This window comes from Heloderma suspectum, chromosome 15 (assembly GCF_057233095.1).
Source record: "Heloderma suspectum isolate Gila_16-S chromosome 15, 16-S_ref, whole genome shotgun sequence".
Classification (NCBI taxonomy): Eukaryota; Metazoa; Chordata; class Lepidosauria; order Squamata; family Helodermatidae; genus Heloderma; species Heloderma suspectum.
Window position 1 is genome coordinate 1,822,127 of NC_139472.1, and position 18,287 is coordinate 1,840,413.

Below are 18,287 nucleotides of genomic sequence, written 5' to 3' on the forward strand. Positions count from 1 at the left end.
CCCGGAGTGGCTTGCAATCAATCAGTAAAATAAGAAATTTCTGTCCACAGGCTTACAATCTAAAAAGACACAACACTCAAAGAAAGGGAGATGGAGAAGAAAAGGGGGAAAAAAGTTAAGTAGATTTTCAGCAGTGCTGACGGAATGGCCCTGTTTCACCTCTGATCTCTGGGCAGGAAGGCAGTCCAGCTGGAGCAGGCCCTGATATTCCCTTCGCCTGCTCCTGTCTCCCTCACTCTTTAGTAAGGGTTGTCCCTTCAGTGTTCTCTCTTAATTCCCCAGTGTCAGTTTCTGTTCCTGCTCAGGAGGAGGGGTTAATTAATGGTTTCTTTCCATTATTATTATTAATATTAATAATTTTATTCTATGTTCCATTACAGGTCAGGGAAAGCCTGTGTAAACACATACGTTTTCAAAAGGTGACTGAAGCTTGCCACAGTTTCTGCCTCTTGTACCACATGTGGGAGAGTGTTTCAGAGGGTGGGTGCTACCACTGAGAAGGTCCACTTACATGCTATGACCTGGCAACGTTCTATTGGTCGTGGAATGACCAATCAGGCCTCCTCAGAAGATCTCAGGGGTCGACTGAGTGCACAGAGGGAAGGCAGTCACCCAGGTATCCTGGTCCTGAGTTATGGAGGGCTTTATGATGCCACAAGCTTCTTCTTTAAGGCACACATGGACTCTTTGAAAATGAAGCTGGTCAGCCACTGAGCAGAACGCTGGAGGAGACAGGTCTTTGGTCTGATTCCGTATGGCTCTCCCTATGTTATTAAAGGGTTAGGGATAGCAGTGACCTGGGTTACGGACTTACCATCCCACTCACTTTGTTCTGCCTGCCCTTCCTCTCAACTCTGTTACGCATTAAGGTGGCCTCTCCGCACCCTGCCATGCTCAGGTCCACCCAAATTATAACACCTGCTACCCTAGCGATGACAAAGCGATGACTTTGGCCCCGTCAGATATCAAAATCCTACATTTGATCTCAAAATAGAGCCTGCTCTCTCTCTGCAGCTTACCCTGAAGTCATTACAAAGGGGAGAGGCAGCTCTGAGCAACGACTGGCTGCAGTTGTCTCTGTTTTACCAAGATAATTGTTCCTCTGGGGTTGCAGTGCGGAGATGAGGTTACCCAAATGGAAAGCTACAGAAGTTGCTTTTTAAAGACAACAAAAGAGCCCTTGAGCCTCCTTAAAGAGGAACACATTTACTGAGGAAGATTTGTCATGGGCCAGAGAGAATCCACTTTGTCAGGGTGGGCTCTGGGACAGTTTTAAGAGAGGGACAGGACTCTTCTTGTTTTCACTGCAACAGACTAATAGGGCTGCCTATCTGGAATTTGTGAGGATGCTCATCATTTTTAGATCTATATTCAATCAATACATTAATTGATGTAACGCCCTTTGCCGAATGGCACCTTGGGGTGTTTTACACAGTCATACAACCAAGGCATATTAGGAAAAAAAAATGTTTGGAAAAGGGTCCAGGAGGATTTGCAACTCTGTGATGTTGAAGGGGTTATTGCAGCCTTCCCAGCTTGGTACCTTCCAGATGTGTTAGACCACAAGTCCCATTATCTCCAGCCAGCATCTTATTGCTATAATAATAAAAGAGGACGTCCATCTGTCCATCCATGCCATTCTATCAAGGCTGTGAAACGAAGACACCTGAAACTTGGCATACATACTAAGGGGTCCCTAGAGGAGTGCACCTCAGAGTTATTTTGTCTGAAAAGCACATTAATTATTTTTACTTAATTTAAATGTAACATGCGGTTGATGTTTGCAGTGCCATCATCAGACTCTAGGTGACAGACTTCCCTAACCACTACATAGCTTTGCTGTCCATACAGTTTGAAGCCAGGGGAGATCAGTAGGCCGAGGGACAGAGTTATATGCCTTCTCCTTCCCCTCTGCTGTGGGGCAGCCCCCCCTCAGGGGAATGGAGAGGACAGACTCCTCTCTCAGGCACACCACAGGGGTACACCACAGCAGAAGCCATGCCTAGGGGTGCCAGCGGGCGTGGCTTCACTCAGACAGGGCAGACACAACTCCGTCTAACTCTGACAGTGGCATAGATTTGCTTGAAGGCGTCACTGTATCAAACTAGGGGCCATTCCAACCTGTGCAAAGCCAGGTCTGTTTGCTACTGATTAATATGTTCCCCCCAAAACTGAGCAATGTGCTGTCCCAGAGAACTCTTTACTAAAATGTCAGGGGCAGAAAGAAAGTTATCTGTTCCATCAGAACAATTTGTACCAGCTTTTATTTTGCTAGGTTTTTATTTTATACTGTAGTTTCAAAGTTTTATATTGTGTTGTATGGTTTTAATTGTTGTGAACTGCTCAGAGAGCTTTGGCTATTGGGCGGTATAGAAATGTAATAAATAAATAGCACTCTCTGGCAGATACAGAGACAACATTTTAGCCAGCACGCCCAATTTTAACATGCATTTTGGCCATGTGTGTGTGTTTCTTAACAAGTTTTCATAGTTTTCTTTTGATAACTGCTCTGCGCTCCCTTGGGAACCACAAAAAGGAAACTCACACAGTTTTGCAAAATGAATGAAATCTTACAGGTTGAAAGCGCGGCGCTGGTGTTTTAGCACCCTGTCCATACCCCTCTCGGAAGGAAAATGGGGCTTCTTCACACTAGCTGTGTGAAGCAAGAGGTGACTCTGCAAAGCGAAGCGACTCAAAGCCGGGTTCGTTTCATATTGCTGCCCTGTTTCACCTTGCAAACTAAACAGAGTGCTTGATAGCATTCTGAGTAATCAGCCAGAACGAACACATGAATAGCTAAATTACAGCATTTCTACAAGCAAAGGACCTGCCCATTTGGTTGAAGTGTGACCTCCCTGATGATCCAACACCTTCACACCGCGCCCAGTTATTAGCTTAAGTGGAGACCCAGGTTGAGTTTTTGGGGAGAGTTTGAACCTCCTCCTCCCCCTCCCACCCCCACCAATATATAAAAAGCAAAGCTGAACTTAAACACAAGTAGACCGTGCTTCCAACAGTGGAAGGAGAGAACAAGGTGAGGCAGAACTCCGTGTCCTTTAACATCTAAGCCGGTCATGCTGGTTTGGCCATAAAACAGGGCAACCCAGGCACTCCGCAGAACTGTGAATTTTGTTCCTCCTTTTCTCTGCGTGGAGACAATGATGGCCAAGCAAAGAGTCATCCGGCTGTCCACTGAGCAGCCTAACCACGTGGTCTGTGTTCTGGGAACCGAAATCTCTATAGACATCAAAGGGTAAGTGATGGTGTTTTATAAGAAAAACAGAGGAGTTGCATGGTGGTTAAGAGCATGAGCTGTTTCAGGGACAGCCAGGTGTGTGTGTGTGTGTGTGTGTGTGTGAGAGAGAGAGAGAGAGAGAGAGAGAGAGATCCCAGCTCAGTTTGGCCTAAGACCTACATCACTATTTCTTGGCCCACCATACTGCCCTGCTTACAGTGGTGCAAGGACAGAGCTGGAAATTAGTCAGGGTCAACGAGCTGAGGGACGTCCAGAGAAGAGCAAGCTTAGCAGGGGAAAAACAAAGCAGAAGTCTGGGAGCTAGGCCACAGATGTTGTTCCAGCACTCCATGCCTGGAACAGAAGGCTTTTAAGAATGAGCCTTCACAGCCCCACCCACAGCACTGCTGCAGGCCAATGTCCAAACCCAGGGAGTTCCAGAGAAAAGCAAAGGCAACAACAGAAGGAAATTCAAAGTCCAAAGCCAGGGATGTCTAGAGAATAGCAAGGTTAGTAGGAGCCCAGCAAGACTCTGGGCCCTGGTGCAAACATTGTTCCAGCACTCTGCGTGTAGAACGGAAGGCATTTAAGCCTGAGCCTTCAGACGCCACCTAGAGCACGGCTGCAGGCCATTAGTACCACCTCAGCAATGGTCTCCTCAACAGCAGAACCTTGCTCATGAGTATGCCTTTACTCAGGAGGAGTCCTTATTCCTCAGGCAGGCACTTCTGCAGCTGGTCAAGCCTGAACATTCAGGCACCTGCCCTGCCTGGTGCTAGACGGCGGCTCCACATCTGCCCCCTAGTCCGAGAGGGGGATAAGTACATCTTGTGGGGAAGAGTCGATGGCCGTCTGCTCAGGGCGCAGGATCCCCCAGATCTGCTTCAATGTCCCTTGGCACAGGCAGCTTCTCTCTGATGTTCAGCTGGGGGGTGGAGGTAAATAAATAAAGAAGTTGAGGCATCCGGAGCAAGCCTCTGCTGGAGATCTTAACTTTCAGGCAGATTCATATGGTATTTATTTTTTTTCTGTTCTTATCTTTGGAAAGTTCTTGATTTGGACCATTTCCCCTTGACTGTATAAAGAGAAGAATGCAATAACTGCTCTGCTGGACTATAACAAACACTTATTTAAATCAAAGGTACTGAACCTCAGGTTTGGAGTCTCAATCCGGCCCTGTGTGGTTCCCCAGAAGGCCATGCCCCTTCCCTGGCTCTGCCCCCTTTCCCCTAACCTCTGATCATTTGGTGGTCTCCTGTCTTTTGCACAGTTTGTTCCCCATTCTAAAAGGCTGAAATGCCTCTCCACAGGCTCTTCCTCCCTCTCACCTGTCTGCACTACCAACATCTTTCTCCTGTTTATTTTTTATCATCTTTCTTTCCTTTCTTTTTAAATTCCCCCTTTCTTTTTCCCTTTATCCCATTCTTTTGTCCTCTCTCTCTCTTTCTCTCTCCCCCCTCCCCCTCTCTCAATATAATATAATATAATATAATATAATATAATATAACATAATATAATACATTAAAATATATCAGCGGTTCACAATATTAAAATACAATATTAAAAACACAACATTAAAACACAACATTAAAAACACTTCCAACTACAGTAAAAAATCAAAGAGCAGTAAAACAGAGCAGCATAATTGATTTACTTACAGCCGAGGGAAAGCTCAGATGAACAAGTGTGTTTTCAAGAGACATTTGAAAGATGTCACGTTTTCTGCCTCCTGAACTGCACGAGGGATGATTTTCCAGAGGGTGGGTGCCACTACCAAGAAGGCCTGCCATCTGGGTATTTCACTCATGGCAACATTCTGTTTGCTTTGGAATGACCAGTGAGGCCTCCTCTGCTGATCTTAACGGTCGCCTGGGTATTATATATAATGGTATTATTAATACCATGTGGGGCCGCGGTGGCTTAGTGGTTGAGACGCTGAACTGCAGACCGGAAGGTCGGCAGGACAGCAGTTCGAGACCCGAGTGCCGCGTGACGGAGTGCGCTCCCGTCTTCAGTCCCAGCTCCTGCCAACCTAGCAGTTCGAAAGCAAGACATTGCAAGTAGATAAATAGGTGCCGCTTCGGCGGGAAAGGTGACAGCGTTCCGTGCACCTCGGTGTTCAGTCATGCCGGCCACATGACCACGGAAGCGTCTTCGGACAGCGCTGGCTCTTCGGCTTAGAAATGGAGATGAGCACCACACCCTAGAGTCGGACACGACTGGCTGGGGACACCTTTACCTTTTATTATTAATACCATAGTAGGCAAATTAACAGATGGGAAAGTAGGTTGCAATGGTGAAGAGGAGGAGCATGTCAGGGGGCCCCCAGCAGGTGCTCAACCATGGCTTCCCTGAACACCAGCCCTGGTGTTAACGCCCAGCTCTCTGCTACTGACAATTGACTCTGCTCTTGGTTACTGACAACCCCTGAATCTCAGGGAGCAGTTTAAATGATGGCTGCAGGATTCCTGCTCCAAACCCAACTCTTTTGGCCCAGCCCTGGTAAGAAACCTTAAGAACCTAAGAGCTCACTTCTGTGCAAGAAGTACAAATCAAGCTCTACCTTGCCCCCCTCAGAGAGGGTGGTGGGGGGAGTGGGTAGTGTTTGACATGCGAAGACTTGAAGCGTGGATGCAAAAGGCGCACACGCCCCTGGGAGTGAGTTGCTATTTCTGTCCACTGTGACACCAGCATGCGGTCTTTGACATGAGTAATGTGTTGAGAACTGAACAGTGCAAGAGAAAAAGATACATCCTCCTGTGACCTGAACGCAGCTTCACAGAGTAGTTCCACAAAGGGACTCACAGCAAAGGCCTCGTACAGGGACAATTAACATATCATTTTAATTTCTTAATTAAAAACAATAACAATGCGCATGTAATAATTTTACATGCATAACAGTTCACTTATCACCAAAACAATAAAAGACAGCACAGCCCTCCCAAAGCTCTGTCTTTGAGCTTGCGTCCACAACAAAAACGTAAATAAAATGTCTCTCTGAAGCTTGATTTTTCTGCTGTCTGAAGGAGGAAACAGTCTCTGTTCAGTTCACTCCAGCTCCGCAGCAATCTTCTCAAAAATGGATCGGGATCCAGCAACACAGGAACAACTTTGTAAACAGCCCTGTCTCAGGGGTCTTACAGAGAGGAGAAAGCAAGCTTCTTCCACACTGCATTTTGGTAACTGCCTAAAATGGTGGCCACTCCCTATCTCCTTTACTGAGCATGCGCAGGAATATTCCCACTCAGAATTCTTAAAGAAAAATATAGCAGTGGGTTACACTGCCTCTTGAACAAATGGTTTTGAGCCAGCTCTTAGTGTGCATGTGTGAAAGGCAGGAACACAGTTCTAAAATTGGCCTTTGATCGGATGTCCTAATCAACAGATGGCTATTTAGGAAGGCAGATCTACAACTGCACTTCAAATTTCCTGTTATTTTTGTGGACAGATTCATTTTATCAATGAAGTATATTTCTCCCTATCATTTCCCTCTCCTTATTTTACACACATAGCAGGGGTGTTGAACCTCTTTCAGCCCGAGGGCCGAATTCCGTTTCAGAGAAGCTCTCGGGGGCTGCATTCCAGTGGTGGGCAGGGCCGAAGACAAAAGGGGTGGGGCCAAAAAACAAAAATAGCTGCATATTTTAGCTTAAAGTTCTTCCTGCCAGTAACTCAGCCTTAGGATATGCACTTCAACCTTTAAGAATGGGGGGGAGGGAATGCACAAAATCCAGGAAACCACCAAATGATTGGTGGTCGGGGGGAAAGGGTGGGGCCAAGAAAAGGGGGTGTGGCCATTTGGGGAACCTTGGTGGGCCACATTTGGCTGCCAGGCAGGCCAGATTTGGCCACTGGGTCCAAGTGTCTCCCCACCCCTGGCTTAGCGTTAGAGGTGAACGCAGCCACTGAGTTTAAGACAGCAGCAAAGCAACCAGGCAGATATATCAAGGAGGCAAGCATACATTGCAAAACAGATCCCTCTCCCCCACACCCCCGATGGCTGGACCCATAACCAGCATCCTATGAGTGGCCTTCATTCATGTAATCAAGCAGACTCCTGCCTTTGAGGGACATCACAACGTGATTTGTATTACAACAGGCTAACCATTTATACAGTGCTATTAGTCTGTGCTTTGTGCCTGTTCAGGCTGGCTTTTGGGGTGGGGGGAGCTGGGTTAAAAGCGGATGCAGGATAATTTTAATGTGATGCAATAATTTATGTTTAGTGAGCATTTTATTCTATCCATTTGAGTGTTTAAGTACTACTTAGTCACCCGCTCCAAACCCTCAGGATGGCCAGTCGAGGAGAGTTAGAAATCAAAGCTGGCTGCTCCACGTCCATGGAAAACAGCATTAATATAAAAAATAAATACAACTATTTGGGCCTGTAAATGAGTGAGGGTCTCTTTTCTTTTTTCACATCTCTGCCAAACATGACTAGCTCTAGGAATCATGGCTAATGGCTGTGCTATTACAGATCATAAATCCTGCAGAACCAGACTGCAAGAAAAGAAGCTATTACACGGGTTTATGGCTAGATTTATTGTCTCTCTCTTTCCCCTTTTAAATTCCTCATGCTGACAGATTAATATATCTCTTTACAAGCCACTGCAAGGCTTTGAAAAAGCTAGGCAGTGAAAGCACAAAGAGAGAGGGAAAGATGGGGGAAAAGAAAGAAAAGGGAATAATATATAATTGCATAAACCTGATATATATCTTTTTACAGATATACCTTAGTTGGTTGGTTCGTTCTCTCTCTCTCTCCCCCCCCCTTCCTTGCTTCTGCACCATTCTTTATGAAAGTGTGATATCAACATCATCACATAGACATGCAAACTCCTTACCTCCTTGAGAGGAATTAAAAAACAAAGAAACCAAAACTGAAGGCATGAAACGTTATACATAGCAAAAGTCAGAATGTTATGATCTCTGCAACCCAATTATATTTTTACACTTAAGTAACAACTTCAGTTCGGATGACCTTAGGGCCAGATTAGACATGATGGTAACTGTGGCCATGCAACGAGTATGCCCATTAAAAATATATAAATAGCAGCCGTGTTGGGGACTGGCAGTTGAGCAGCATCAAGACCTCAGGGACGGTGTGGAGGATTTGCTCCAGATGGTGTGGAGATTTCTGGCAGGTCTTGGGGGGGGGAATTAAACTCCCCCTCCCCACCCCTGTGGTCCCACCCTGCTTCGGTGGCTGTTATTTACATTTAAAAAACCCTTACATGTTAAATTGCATTCACACAGTTGACCTCATGACTAGTTGGGCTCTTAAGACAGTCCTTTCAGCATACGAAATGGAATTCCACCGATACAACAAAAACGAATTGCAGCACAAGTCTGCCATGTTTGAGATGTATGAATTTCAAAGTGAAGTCGCCATGCTACTGGGGTGTCTGCAGGAAAAGGGAATTTCAGAGGAGAAAAGTAATATTTTGGTCTCTTCAGTGCATCAAGGGCGGCATGGTTGGGCACTGGCCAAGCGCACCCCCCCCTGCAGGGGCCCACTGACAACAGCCCCCTGGACTTGCTCCTCTTCTTCCCCATTGCAACCGGCTTGTTCCCCTACCTCTTGCAGCAATGGTGGTGAGGAGGAAGGAGGAGCCGGAGATGCTGTGGCCTCCTTGCTCCCTGGCTCCTTGCCTGCCTGCCAAGCAAGCAAGTGGCGGCCATGATGAGGAAGAGGAGAGGAGCAAGAGCGGCTGGGGACCATGGCGGTGAGAAGGTCAACGGAAGGAGGAGGCCCAGGGAGGGGTCTTGCTCAAGGGCTCTCCAAAACCTGGACCGAACCTGGTTAGGCTTATGTCAAGCTAGGGAGAGTTGTCACTACGACACACCATTCTCAGTGTAGCATCATTAATCATTCCCGATTCACACGGGCATGTTTATTCACACGGGCATGTTTATTCCTGATTCACACGGGCATGTTTATTCCTCAGTAGCCTTCTGCAGACATTCTAAATCCAGGTGGGAACAACGTGTGGAAGATGGAACTGAACTGTAGCGTCAGGCCCCCACCTCATACCTCCAGTTGTTGATGGGATGCTGTGTATATAGCTGAGGCATATCAACCTCAACACACGCAGGCAAGGTGCAACATGGTAATTTTAGACTCTGGACTTAATCTTACAGAGGTGCCATGTGTATTACTTCCAATGTGAAGCACACAACTAACATTTCTCTTCTCCCCTCACACCCCCATGCTGCCATTCTACACAACTTGTGGCCCCTTCAGATGTTTTGGAAAAGTTGGGCAAACCGTCTAGCTTGACCAAGAAAGCTTCTGCTACCAGATTTTAAGAGATCCTGTCTCTAGATCTCTAATGATGCCTGATCAAACTAAACACTTCCCACAATGATCTGATTTGACTGTAGATCCACCCCAAAGGGTGCCACTTCATTCGATGTCCGTGGAACTGCTGGTCTCAGGGTCTACGTAATCTACAACCCAAAGCTCGTCACAGTGTCTGAAGGTACAGCTAAGTGGCCGCTTGACTCGGACGTGGAGGTTATAGTAGCTCTGAATGGTCCCAGCAGCACCATCAACGATAACAAGGTGAGTGGGATGCCTTGAAGAGTTATGCGACCATTCCTGGAAGCAAGTGGTTGGCTGTTTTGGGCTTAAAGGCATAATGTGTTGCAGCTACCAGACTTCTTGCAACGCTCTGTGACATTTCAGGCTTTTTTAGTTTCTGCCGGAATAAGAGCTTCCAGAGAGTAAATTCTCCTATCTGAGTTTATTTTTAAAAAAGAGAGGCATGAATGTAGGACAGAGACAGTGGAGGCTGGTGGCTCCAATGTCAACAGGGCGATGAATCCACGCCGGGTTTCAGTCAGAACCGTTCAGAACTCTAAAGGAGCTATCCAAGGTGTTAACGGCAGCTGTAAATGACTGGGTTATTCTGTTTTCCTGTAGGTTCGAGTTTCATATTATGGACCCACAGGGGAGACACTCATTGCTAATGCCTGGTTGTACATCACTTCTATGGGTAAGTTATGACCTGCCACCAAGTCTTCTACAAGTTGGCATTCAGTTCCCTGTTCCTTCCAGTGCTAGACCTGCCCCATCAGCTTCAAGGAGTGAAGAGTTGGCACTGCATCTCTCAACGTATCTCCATGATGTATCCTGGGTGTTGAATTTTATATTTTAAGTGGTTCTTCATTACCCTTGAGATGTCTTCATCTGGATTCACTTGGGAGCTGAATGTGCTTGCAAGTCTCTCCAGTGACTGGATAAAGATCCCGTCTGAGTTTTAATATCTTTGGGAGAGGCTCTTCTCTCGGTCCCACCACCATCAGAGACATGTTTGGTCAGGATGTGAGAAAGGGCCTTCCGCTGTCCTTCCACTGTCAGGCAAATATGTTTTTATTCAGGCAGGTCTTTGGCATATAAATTAGTCTGTTGCTGAAGAGATTTTTAATTGGTTGGATACTATTTCCTTTATCGTTGTGTTTTTAATTTATTGATTTTTATGTCATGTTTTAAGATTTTGTTTTGAGCACCATTGATTTAAGATTTTGTTTTGAGCACCATTTTTTGGAAAGGTGGGATATAAATAATATAATAGATGAAGAGCACTGCAGTAAACAGACAGTTAAATAACTTCAGAAACATCAAGATAATATCGCCTTTCTAGGAATAGTACAATGGTCAGGAAATGGCCTTCTTCCAGAACATCCTTACTTCTGTGGACCTGATATTCTAACAACAACCTCATACTTCTTCCAGAGAAAACTCTGGTCATAGATATGAATCTATTGTGCTATTGAAGAATCAAGTCATTTCAGTATTTCCAAGAAGGTTTAACATCCTGCTTTTTATTTCAAGTTTTAGACTAGTGAGAGGACATGGTTTTAAGGTCCAGGATTTAAGACCTTATACAAATCTATTGTGCAACTACACTTGAAATACTGTGTACAGTTCTGGTCACCACATCTAAAAAAGGATATTGTAGAGTTGGAAAAAGTGCCAAAAATGACAACTAAAATGATCAAGGGGCTGGAGCATCTCCCTTGTGAAGGAAGGTTACAACAGCTGGGATTGTTTAGCTTGGAAAAAAAGGAGGGTAAGCAGAGACATGATAGAGGTGTACAAAATTATGCATGGGGTGGAGAAACTGGATATGGCAACATTTTTCTCCCTCTCTCATCTTACTAGAACATAGGGTCATCCAATGAAGCTGAATGGTGGGAGATTCAAGATGGAAAAAAATTAAGTACTTTTTCACACAGCACATAGTTAAACTATGGAATTCATTTCCACAAGATGTAGTGATGGCCACCAGTTTGGATGGCCTTAAAAGGGGCTTAGACAGATTCATGGAGAAGGCTGTCAATGGCTACTAGTCCTGATGGCTCTATGCTGCCTCCAGTATCAAAGGCAGGATGCCTGTGTACGCTGTGTGCTGGGTATCATGAGTGGGAGGGTGTTGTTGTATGCATGTCCTACTTGCAGGCTTCCCATTGGGGCATCTGGTTGGCCACTGGGGGAACAGAATGCTGGACTAGATGGACCCTTGGTCTCATCCAGCAGGGCTCTTCTTATGTCCTTATGAGAAGTCTGGCTGGTTGTCCATGCAAGAGATATTTATGCACAGTGTCAAGGATGTAGCCAAGAGATGCTAATATTTAAATTTTGGCTATATCTTAGCTATCTCCCTGGATGCCGACACCAGCCGAACCGGAGTAGTAGAGGACAATGCAACCAACAAGGTAAAGGTCAAATCCTCTTATTCAATAATATTTGGGGAAACATTAGGGGGCTGAGGCAAGGTAGGAGTGGATATATCAGGGATAAGGGGTCTCTTCCTCCTTGGTTGCTTCCACGGTAGATGTCGCCAGAAAACTGAATGAACGTTACAAGTGAAAAAATCCATCCAAAAAACAGGCGTAAGGAGGATGATACCATCAGCTGGATAATCTTCTGTAAGATTAATCTTGCATCACTTTATTGAACAGATTTTTAGATCCAGTGAAAGAGACTGAAATGTTTCACATGTTCAAATGTTCTGGTAAATATTCTAGCACCTGCCTGCAATACAGTTGAATAGGGCCTAAAAGGTCTTTTGGAGAGGCAGTGCAGTGTAGTGTTTAGAGCATTGGACTGGGACTCTGGAGATCCAGGTTCTTGTCCCCCGTCAGCCATGAACCTCCCTGGGGGACTTTGGGCCAGTCAGTCCCTGACTCTCAGCCTCACCTACCTCACAGGGCTGTTGTGAGGATAAAAATGGAGGAGGACCATGTAAGACCCCTTGCAAGAGGAAAAACGGTAGGGTATAAATATAATAATAACAATTAAAACATTAAAAGGGGGTTGTGTTGAATAACAATCTTGGCACAGCTATAAGACCAACTGAATGCATGTGTATTCACTTGTCGATTAAAGTCATGTTGACTTCTAAACGGGGGGGGGAAGCCTGGTTGTATGAATCCGCCAAGGAAAGAGGTCCACCTCCCCAAAGCTGTGGATGAGAGTGTCAAGAAAGGCCACCCAAGGCTGTAGGCCACCCAAGGCATGCCAGCACCAAGCCAGCGTTAGAGGGGAGAGATGAAATTCATTGCCTTTCCTCCCCCTCCTCCTCCTCCCTCTACAGACAAAATGGACGTGGGGTCCAAATGGAAAAGGAGCCGTTTTGCTGGTGAACTGTGATCGGGACGGCCTGAGCTCTGGGAACATGGACAACGCTTACCCACATGTGCGATCCCACACAGGTATGCCCTGGGTGTCCAGGAAGATACATCACGCGAGTGAGCACGATGTGCAACCGCAAACACGAGCCATCGCATAGCTGTCTTGTTGTGCATCCTCCGGCCACCTTTGAGCAGGGATCCTTCAGGGTGGGATTAGCCGTCTCCCTCATCTCCCAGACTGCATGACTGTTTTTTTGCTGATGGCGTTCCACTTTCCAAAAGGGGGGCATATTTAGCTCCCAGACAGGCAGAAAGGCAAGCTGGGAGCCAATGAAGTCCCGGAGGTTGTGGGTGCCCTGCAAAATGGCAGAGAAAGGCAGGCTGAGTTTAGTTCTGGATAGGAAAAACAAGTGACTTGAGCCCAAAAGTGTCTGTTTATTGTGTGCGTGCCCCACGTTGCACAGAACAAGTCTGTCTCCTCCTCCAGGAGCTGCCAGCAACATAACAAAGTATAGAAATTTTTAAAACACTCTTGCATGAAAGCCAAATGGCATACAGCACAACGCCATGGACAAAATACAAACAAACACATTCACATCTGCAAACTCAAATGGGGAGAATAACATTCTGTTATCAAAAACATGCAACACTGGAGAGCAGTGTTATGTTTTTGATAACCGAATGTTATTCTTCTCTTCTGAGTTTGCAGATGTGGATGTGTTTGTTTGTATTTTGTCCATGGTTTTGAGCCACATGCCATTTGGCTTTCATGCAAATGTGTTTTTAGATTTCTATTTTTTGTAATTCCGCAATCCCCCCCAATTCTGCAAGCGAAGAAGCTTGTTCTTTTATTCATTATTACATTTAATCCAGCCTTTTTTCCTCTGGAAAAGAACCCAAGGCAGCTTACATGGTCCTCCTCCTCTCTATTTCTTTATCCTCACAACAACCCTGTGAGGTAGGCTAGGCTGAGAGTCAGTGACTGGCCCAAAGTCACCCAGTGAGCTCTGAAAATGCTGGGCGAGCACACGGCAAACAGGCACTCTTGTGACTCAGTCGCTTGGTTTTCTTTTTGGTTTGGAGTGCCTCCCTGTTGTCATTTTAGTTCTGAATAAAGTCTCTCCTCTAACAATTACATACCTTGGTTCTAGCTCCCAAGTAGCTGACAGCTGCCTGGATATCAGCCCCAGAAAGCTTCTTCTATGGGCATGACCGTGCTGACTGAGTGAGAAGGAAAATGCAACGTTCAGCAGTTCTTGCCTGTTTGGTGTTAATTCACAAGTTCCATGGCCCAATTAAAAATAACGTAAAAGGAATACAAACCAGCCCTGTGAACCTGATGTGCACATTTAATTCCCCCCTCTGTTGTGTTAACAGAGAAACCCTGACTGCAGTACAGTGGACATCGCATACCTCAAAACTTCACAGCATCAACTGAAACCTCAGATTGCCACCTTGACGGTGGAGGCAGAGACCTCTCAGGTCATTTTGCAACGTGCAAAATTCCCAAATAGGCCCCAGGAATCGTGCTTAGCTTGCAAGAGCCTTTTGAGTGGGTGGGTACATAAGCGGCACATCAGAACTGCGCATCTTGGAGTAGAAGATCTGACGAACAGCCGCACTGAAACCAGACCTTTGCTTTTTCTCTTTCCAAGACCTGCAAGATTTGTCGCTCGTGCTCCTGAACACCCATGGCCCTGCTGGTGTCTTTGACAGCCACAAGCTGGTTCTCCACGTCTCCATGTTTGATGCAGCCAAAGTGAGAGTTTTCCACGCTAATGGTGAGTCACCTGTGGTTTCCATTAATATGGAATGCTGCTTGTGCGTTTTATTACAGACCCAGAATCCAGGAGTGGTGGGTTATTTAAATCCTGAATAAAGCATGAAGCATCTGTTCTGTGCTGTATGTATGTTTTCAATTTCGAGAATCGACAAGGTGGGTCTATACCGGCTTTCCCCAATGTGGTGCGCTCCAGATGTGTTGGACTACCGGCCTTCCAGATGAAGCTTTTATTGTGTCATCACCTTGACTCACTCACAGAATTTTGCAGAGGATCCAGACGTCATCTGCCACTCCTAACAATCCCCTGTTTTCCCATCACTTCTCCCATCTTTTTTTTAACCACAGAAAATACATGAAGGAAGAAAAAGACAAAACAGCTGCACAGTGCCTTCGGACTGGTAGCGCTAAAAGCCCTCTGTCTGGAAACACCCTACAGCTCCCATCATGGCCAACCAGCTCCCGTGGGGAAGATGGGAACTGTAGTTGAACATAACGGTAGCCAGCTCCCATGGGGATGATTCATTTCATTTCATTTCATTTATTACATTTCTATACTACCCAATAGCCGAAGCTCTCTGCCCTAAAAATAGCCTTAAAAATACATTATAAAAACATTCACATATAAAAAGACAGCACACACAAAGACTATATATATATATATATATGTGTGTGTGTGTGTGTGTGTGTGCGCATGTGTGTGTGTGTGTATGTATGTATGTCTATCTATCTGTCTATCTATCAATCACAATTTTAAACAATAAACAATAAGAAAAATCCAGGGCCTGATTAAAACCTTATCATGTGCTGCCAAATGCCTGAGAGAAGAGGAAGTTTTAACCTGGTGCCAAAAAGATAACAATGCTGGTACCAGACAGATCTCACTGAGGAGGTCATTCCACTATTGGGGGGCCGCCACTGACAAGGCCCTCTCCTTTGTTGCTGCCTTCCAAGCTTCCCTCGGAGGAGGCACCTGGAGGAAGGCCTTAGATTTGTAGCATACAAGTAGGCTCATGCTGGGAGAGGCACTCCATCAGGTACTGATGATGGGGACACCCATGGGGATGATGGGAGTTGTAGTCTAACACATATGGAGAGCACCAGGTTAGGGAAAACTGGTCCACACCATACATTCCAATGAATTCAAAAGCCATCCTCCAAATTTTCAAGGGACATTATAGATGGGGTGAATGATGCTCCAAGGAGAAATATCCTGAGATCCTGTGTTTTTATGACTTTTCCTTCCACATGACCTTTTCTGTCTGCCCGTAAACCCTTTTGACGCTAGGCTGTCCGCATCATTTTTGCTGCAGGGAATGCCTCACTTTCCAACTATGAGCACGTCTTGGGGTCCAACAAGCTCTCCTACACAGTGAGACGCACGAATGGAAAAGGGCAGCACACGTTCTATGTGGAGGGGCTCGCCTTCCCAGATGCAGACTTCAAAGGCCTGGTGTCCTTGAACGCCACCCTCCTGGAGCAGTCTAGCCAGGTACCATTGTGATGGGGCCGGGGGGAGGAGAGCTGTTCTAGCTGTTCTGCGGGTTCTCGCAGTGTGGCAGGAGGGATTATTTAGTCACGGTCCGTGGCAAACTTGTAATTCAGCGATAAGAGCACAGGCTTTGTGTACACAAAGTCCTTGTCTCAATCCCTGGTGTTTCCAATTCTCTCTGGCTTTCGTGGAGTGGGAAATGTTGAAGGGCAGGCACTTATCATGAGTCTCCATGGCCACGCCCCCGAGGAGGGCCAACAATGCAGGTTGATCCATCTCAAGAAACCTATTTTATCAGTTTCCTCTCTACCAGAGGCAGGTCTTTTGTCAAGCAAATGGGTTTTAATTGCCTATTCAAGACCAAGCTACATCAAAATACTTTGCACTGTAATATATAGTTGCTGGGAAAATTCATTTCCCCTCAGCTAGTGTGAGGGGTGTGGCTAAGCTCAGAGGGAGCAGGGAAGTCTGAGCAAGGTGGCAGGTGACATCAGCATCCCTGCTAATCAAAAAGTCCCAGCGCTTTGTCCCTGCGAACCCTGGTGCCACGACACCACTGATCTCTGGTAGAAAGGCTGGGAAACATCTTGCTGTCAGCTAGCATAGGCAGTTCTGGGCTAAATGGACAAAAGAATGCAGTGTGCTCAACATTCTGCTGTATGGTCCTCTTCATAATTTATTTTTCAAGTTGAGGACATAGACAGAAAATCACAATTTCATGCCTTATTCCCCCCTCTCTCTCCCTCCCACATTTACTCTCCACAGAATTCACCAGCCACCCCAGTTTTCACAGACACCGTGGTTTTCCGGGTGGCTCCCTGGCTAATGACCCCAAACACAATGAAGCCCTTAGAGATCTTTGTATGCAGGTAAAAAACGCACCCTGCGGCTTCATTTTGGGTGGTTCTGGAGTCATTTAGGGCTTTTCTACATGAGGCATTTATCGTGTGCTCGTCATCAAACAATTCACAGTTGTTTATCGGTTCTTTAGATGATGTCGTAGCCCTCCCAGTTTTGCCTCTGTGTCTGAAAAGCACTTCTACCGAGTTTTTTTAGAGCAGGGAAAATGTGGTATTTAACTGTAAAAGCAAAAGAACACACTTTTTTTACTTGTATATTTGTGCTATTTTGCTATACCACATTGCCACCTAGAGGTTCTGTAGTGGAAAAGCAGCAAAGGAAACACTTTTTGTAGTGCTTTGATCTCAATTCTGCAATGAAATCAAAAATAGATACAGTGGATTAACAGCCTCGGGTAGAAAAACGTATGGGGTGCTGAAGCCAAGTCTTTCAGTTAAGATGGTTATTTATTTATTTATTGAATTTCTTAATTGCCCATCTGGCCGGTCACCTGGCCACTCTGGGTGATGTACAGCAATACAATTTTAAAACAATAAAATTCTACTTTAAAACATATTTCTAAAAATACCCTAACCCACCCCAAATGCCTGCCAGAACAACCACGTTTTTAATGTGTGGCAGAAGCTCATTAGAGAGGGGGCATGGCGGAGTTCCCTAGGGAGGGGGTTCCACAGAGTGGGGGCCACCACAGAGAAGGCCGTCTCCCTCATCAGCCTAGCTGTCCTGGCTGATGGGATAGAGAGAAGGCCATCTGAGGCTGATCTTGTTAAGCGGCCTGTCTGGTGTTGCTGGAGGCGCTCCTTAAGATAGGTTGGGCTGGAACCATATAGGGTTTTAAAGGTCAAATCCGACACCTTGAATTTGGCCTGGAAAACAACTGGAAACCAGTACAACTGGTTAATGTTTGAATGGTCCCAAGTATCACTTGTATGGATTCTGACCCTAAACTGGCAGCTTCTTCCTGTGGAACTTTGGGAACGGTTAATGTCTGAACTCCTTCATGGATCACTGCCTTGTTGTGGCGAAGGGGCTTACATAACTCAGTGAAGCCATAAGCTATGCCGTGCAGGGCCACCCAAGACGGACAGGTCATGGCCGAGGCTTCTGACAAAATGTGGTCCACTGGAGAAGGAAATGGCAACCCACTCCAGTATTCTTGCCAAGAAAACCCCATGGAACATATCACAAGGCTAAAAGAGATGATGCCGGAAGATGAGCCCCTCAGGTCGGAAGGGGTCCAATATACTACTGGGGAAGAGCAGAGGGCATTTCCAAGTAGT

General features: G+C 46.0%; 1 protein-coding gene across 1 annotated transcript in view; it reads left to right on the top strand.

Moving 5' to 3' along the window:
- Positions 1-3,122: 3,122 nt before the first annotated feature.
- Positions 3,123-18,287, top strand: part of LOC146335173 (protein-arginine deiminase type-1-like) — a 30,184-nt gene continuing 15,019 nt past the window's right edge. Inside the window, exons 1-8 of the mRNA XM_084822322.1 lie at positions 3,123-3,253; positions 9,620-9,800; positions 10,161-10,233; positions 11,895-11,956; positions 12,838-12,955; positions 14,530-14,655; positions 15,968-16,146; positions 16,912-17,015. Of these exons, the coding sequence (XP_084678448.1) occupies positions 3,159-3,253; positions 9,620-9,800; positions 10,161-10,233; positions 11,895-11,956; positions 12,838-12,955; positions 14,530-14,655; positions 15,968-16,146; positions 16,912-17,015 (938 nt within the window). The 5' untranslated portion in view covers positions 3,123-3,158. The remainder of the gene's footprint in view (positions 3,254-9,619; positions 9,801-10,160; positions 10,234-11,894; positions 11,957-12,837; positions 12,956-14,529; positions 14,656-15,967; positions 16,147-16,911; positions 17,016-18,287) is intronic.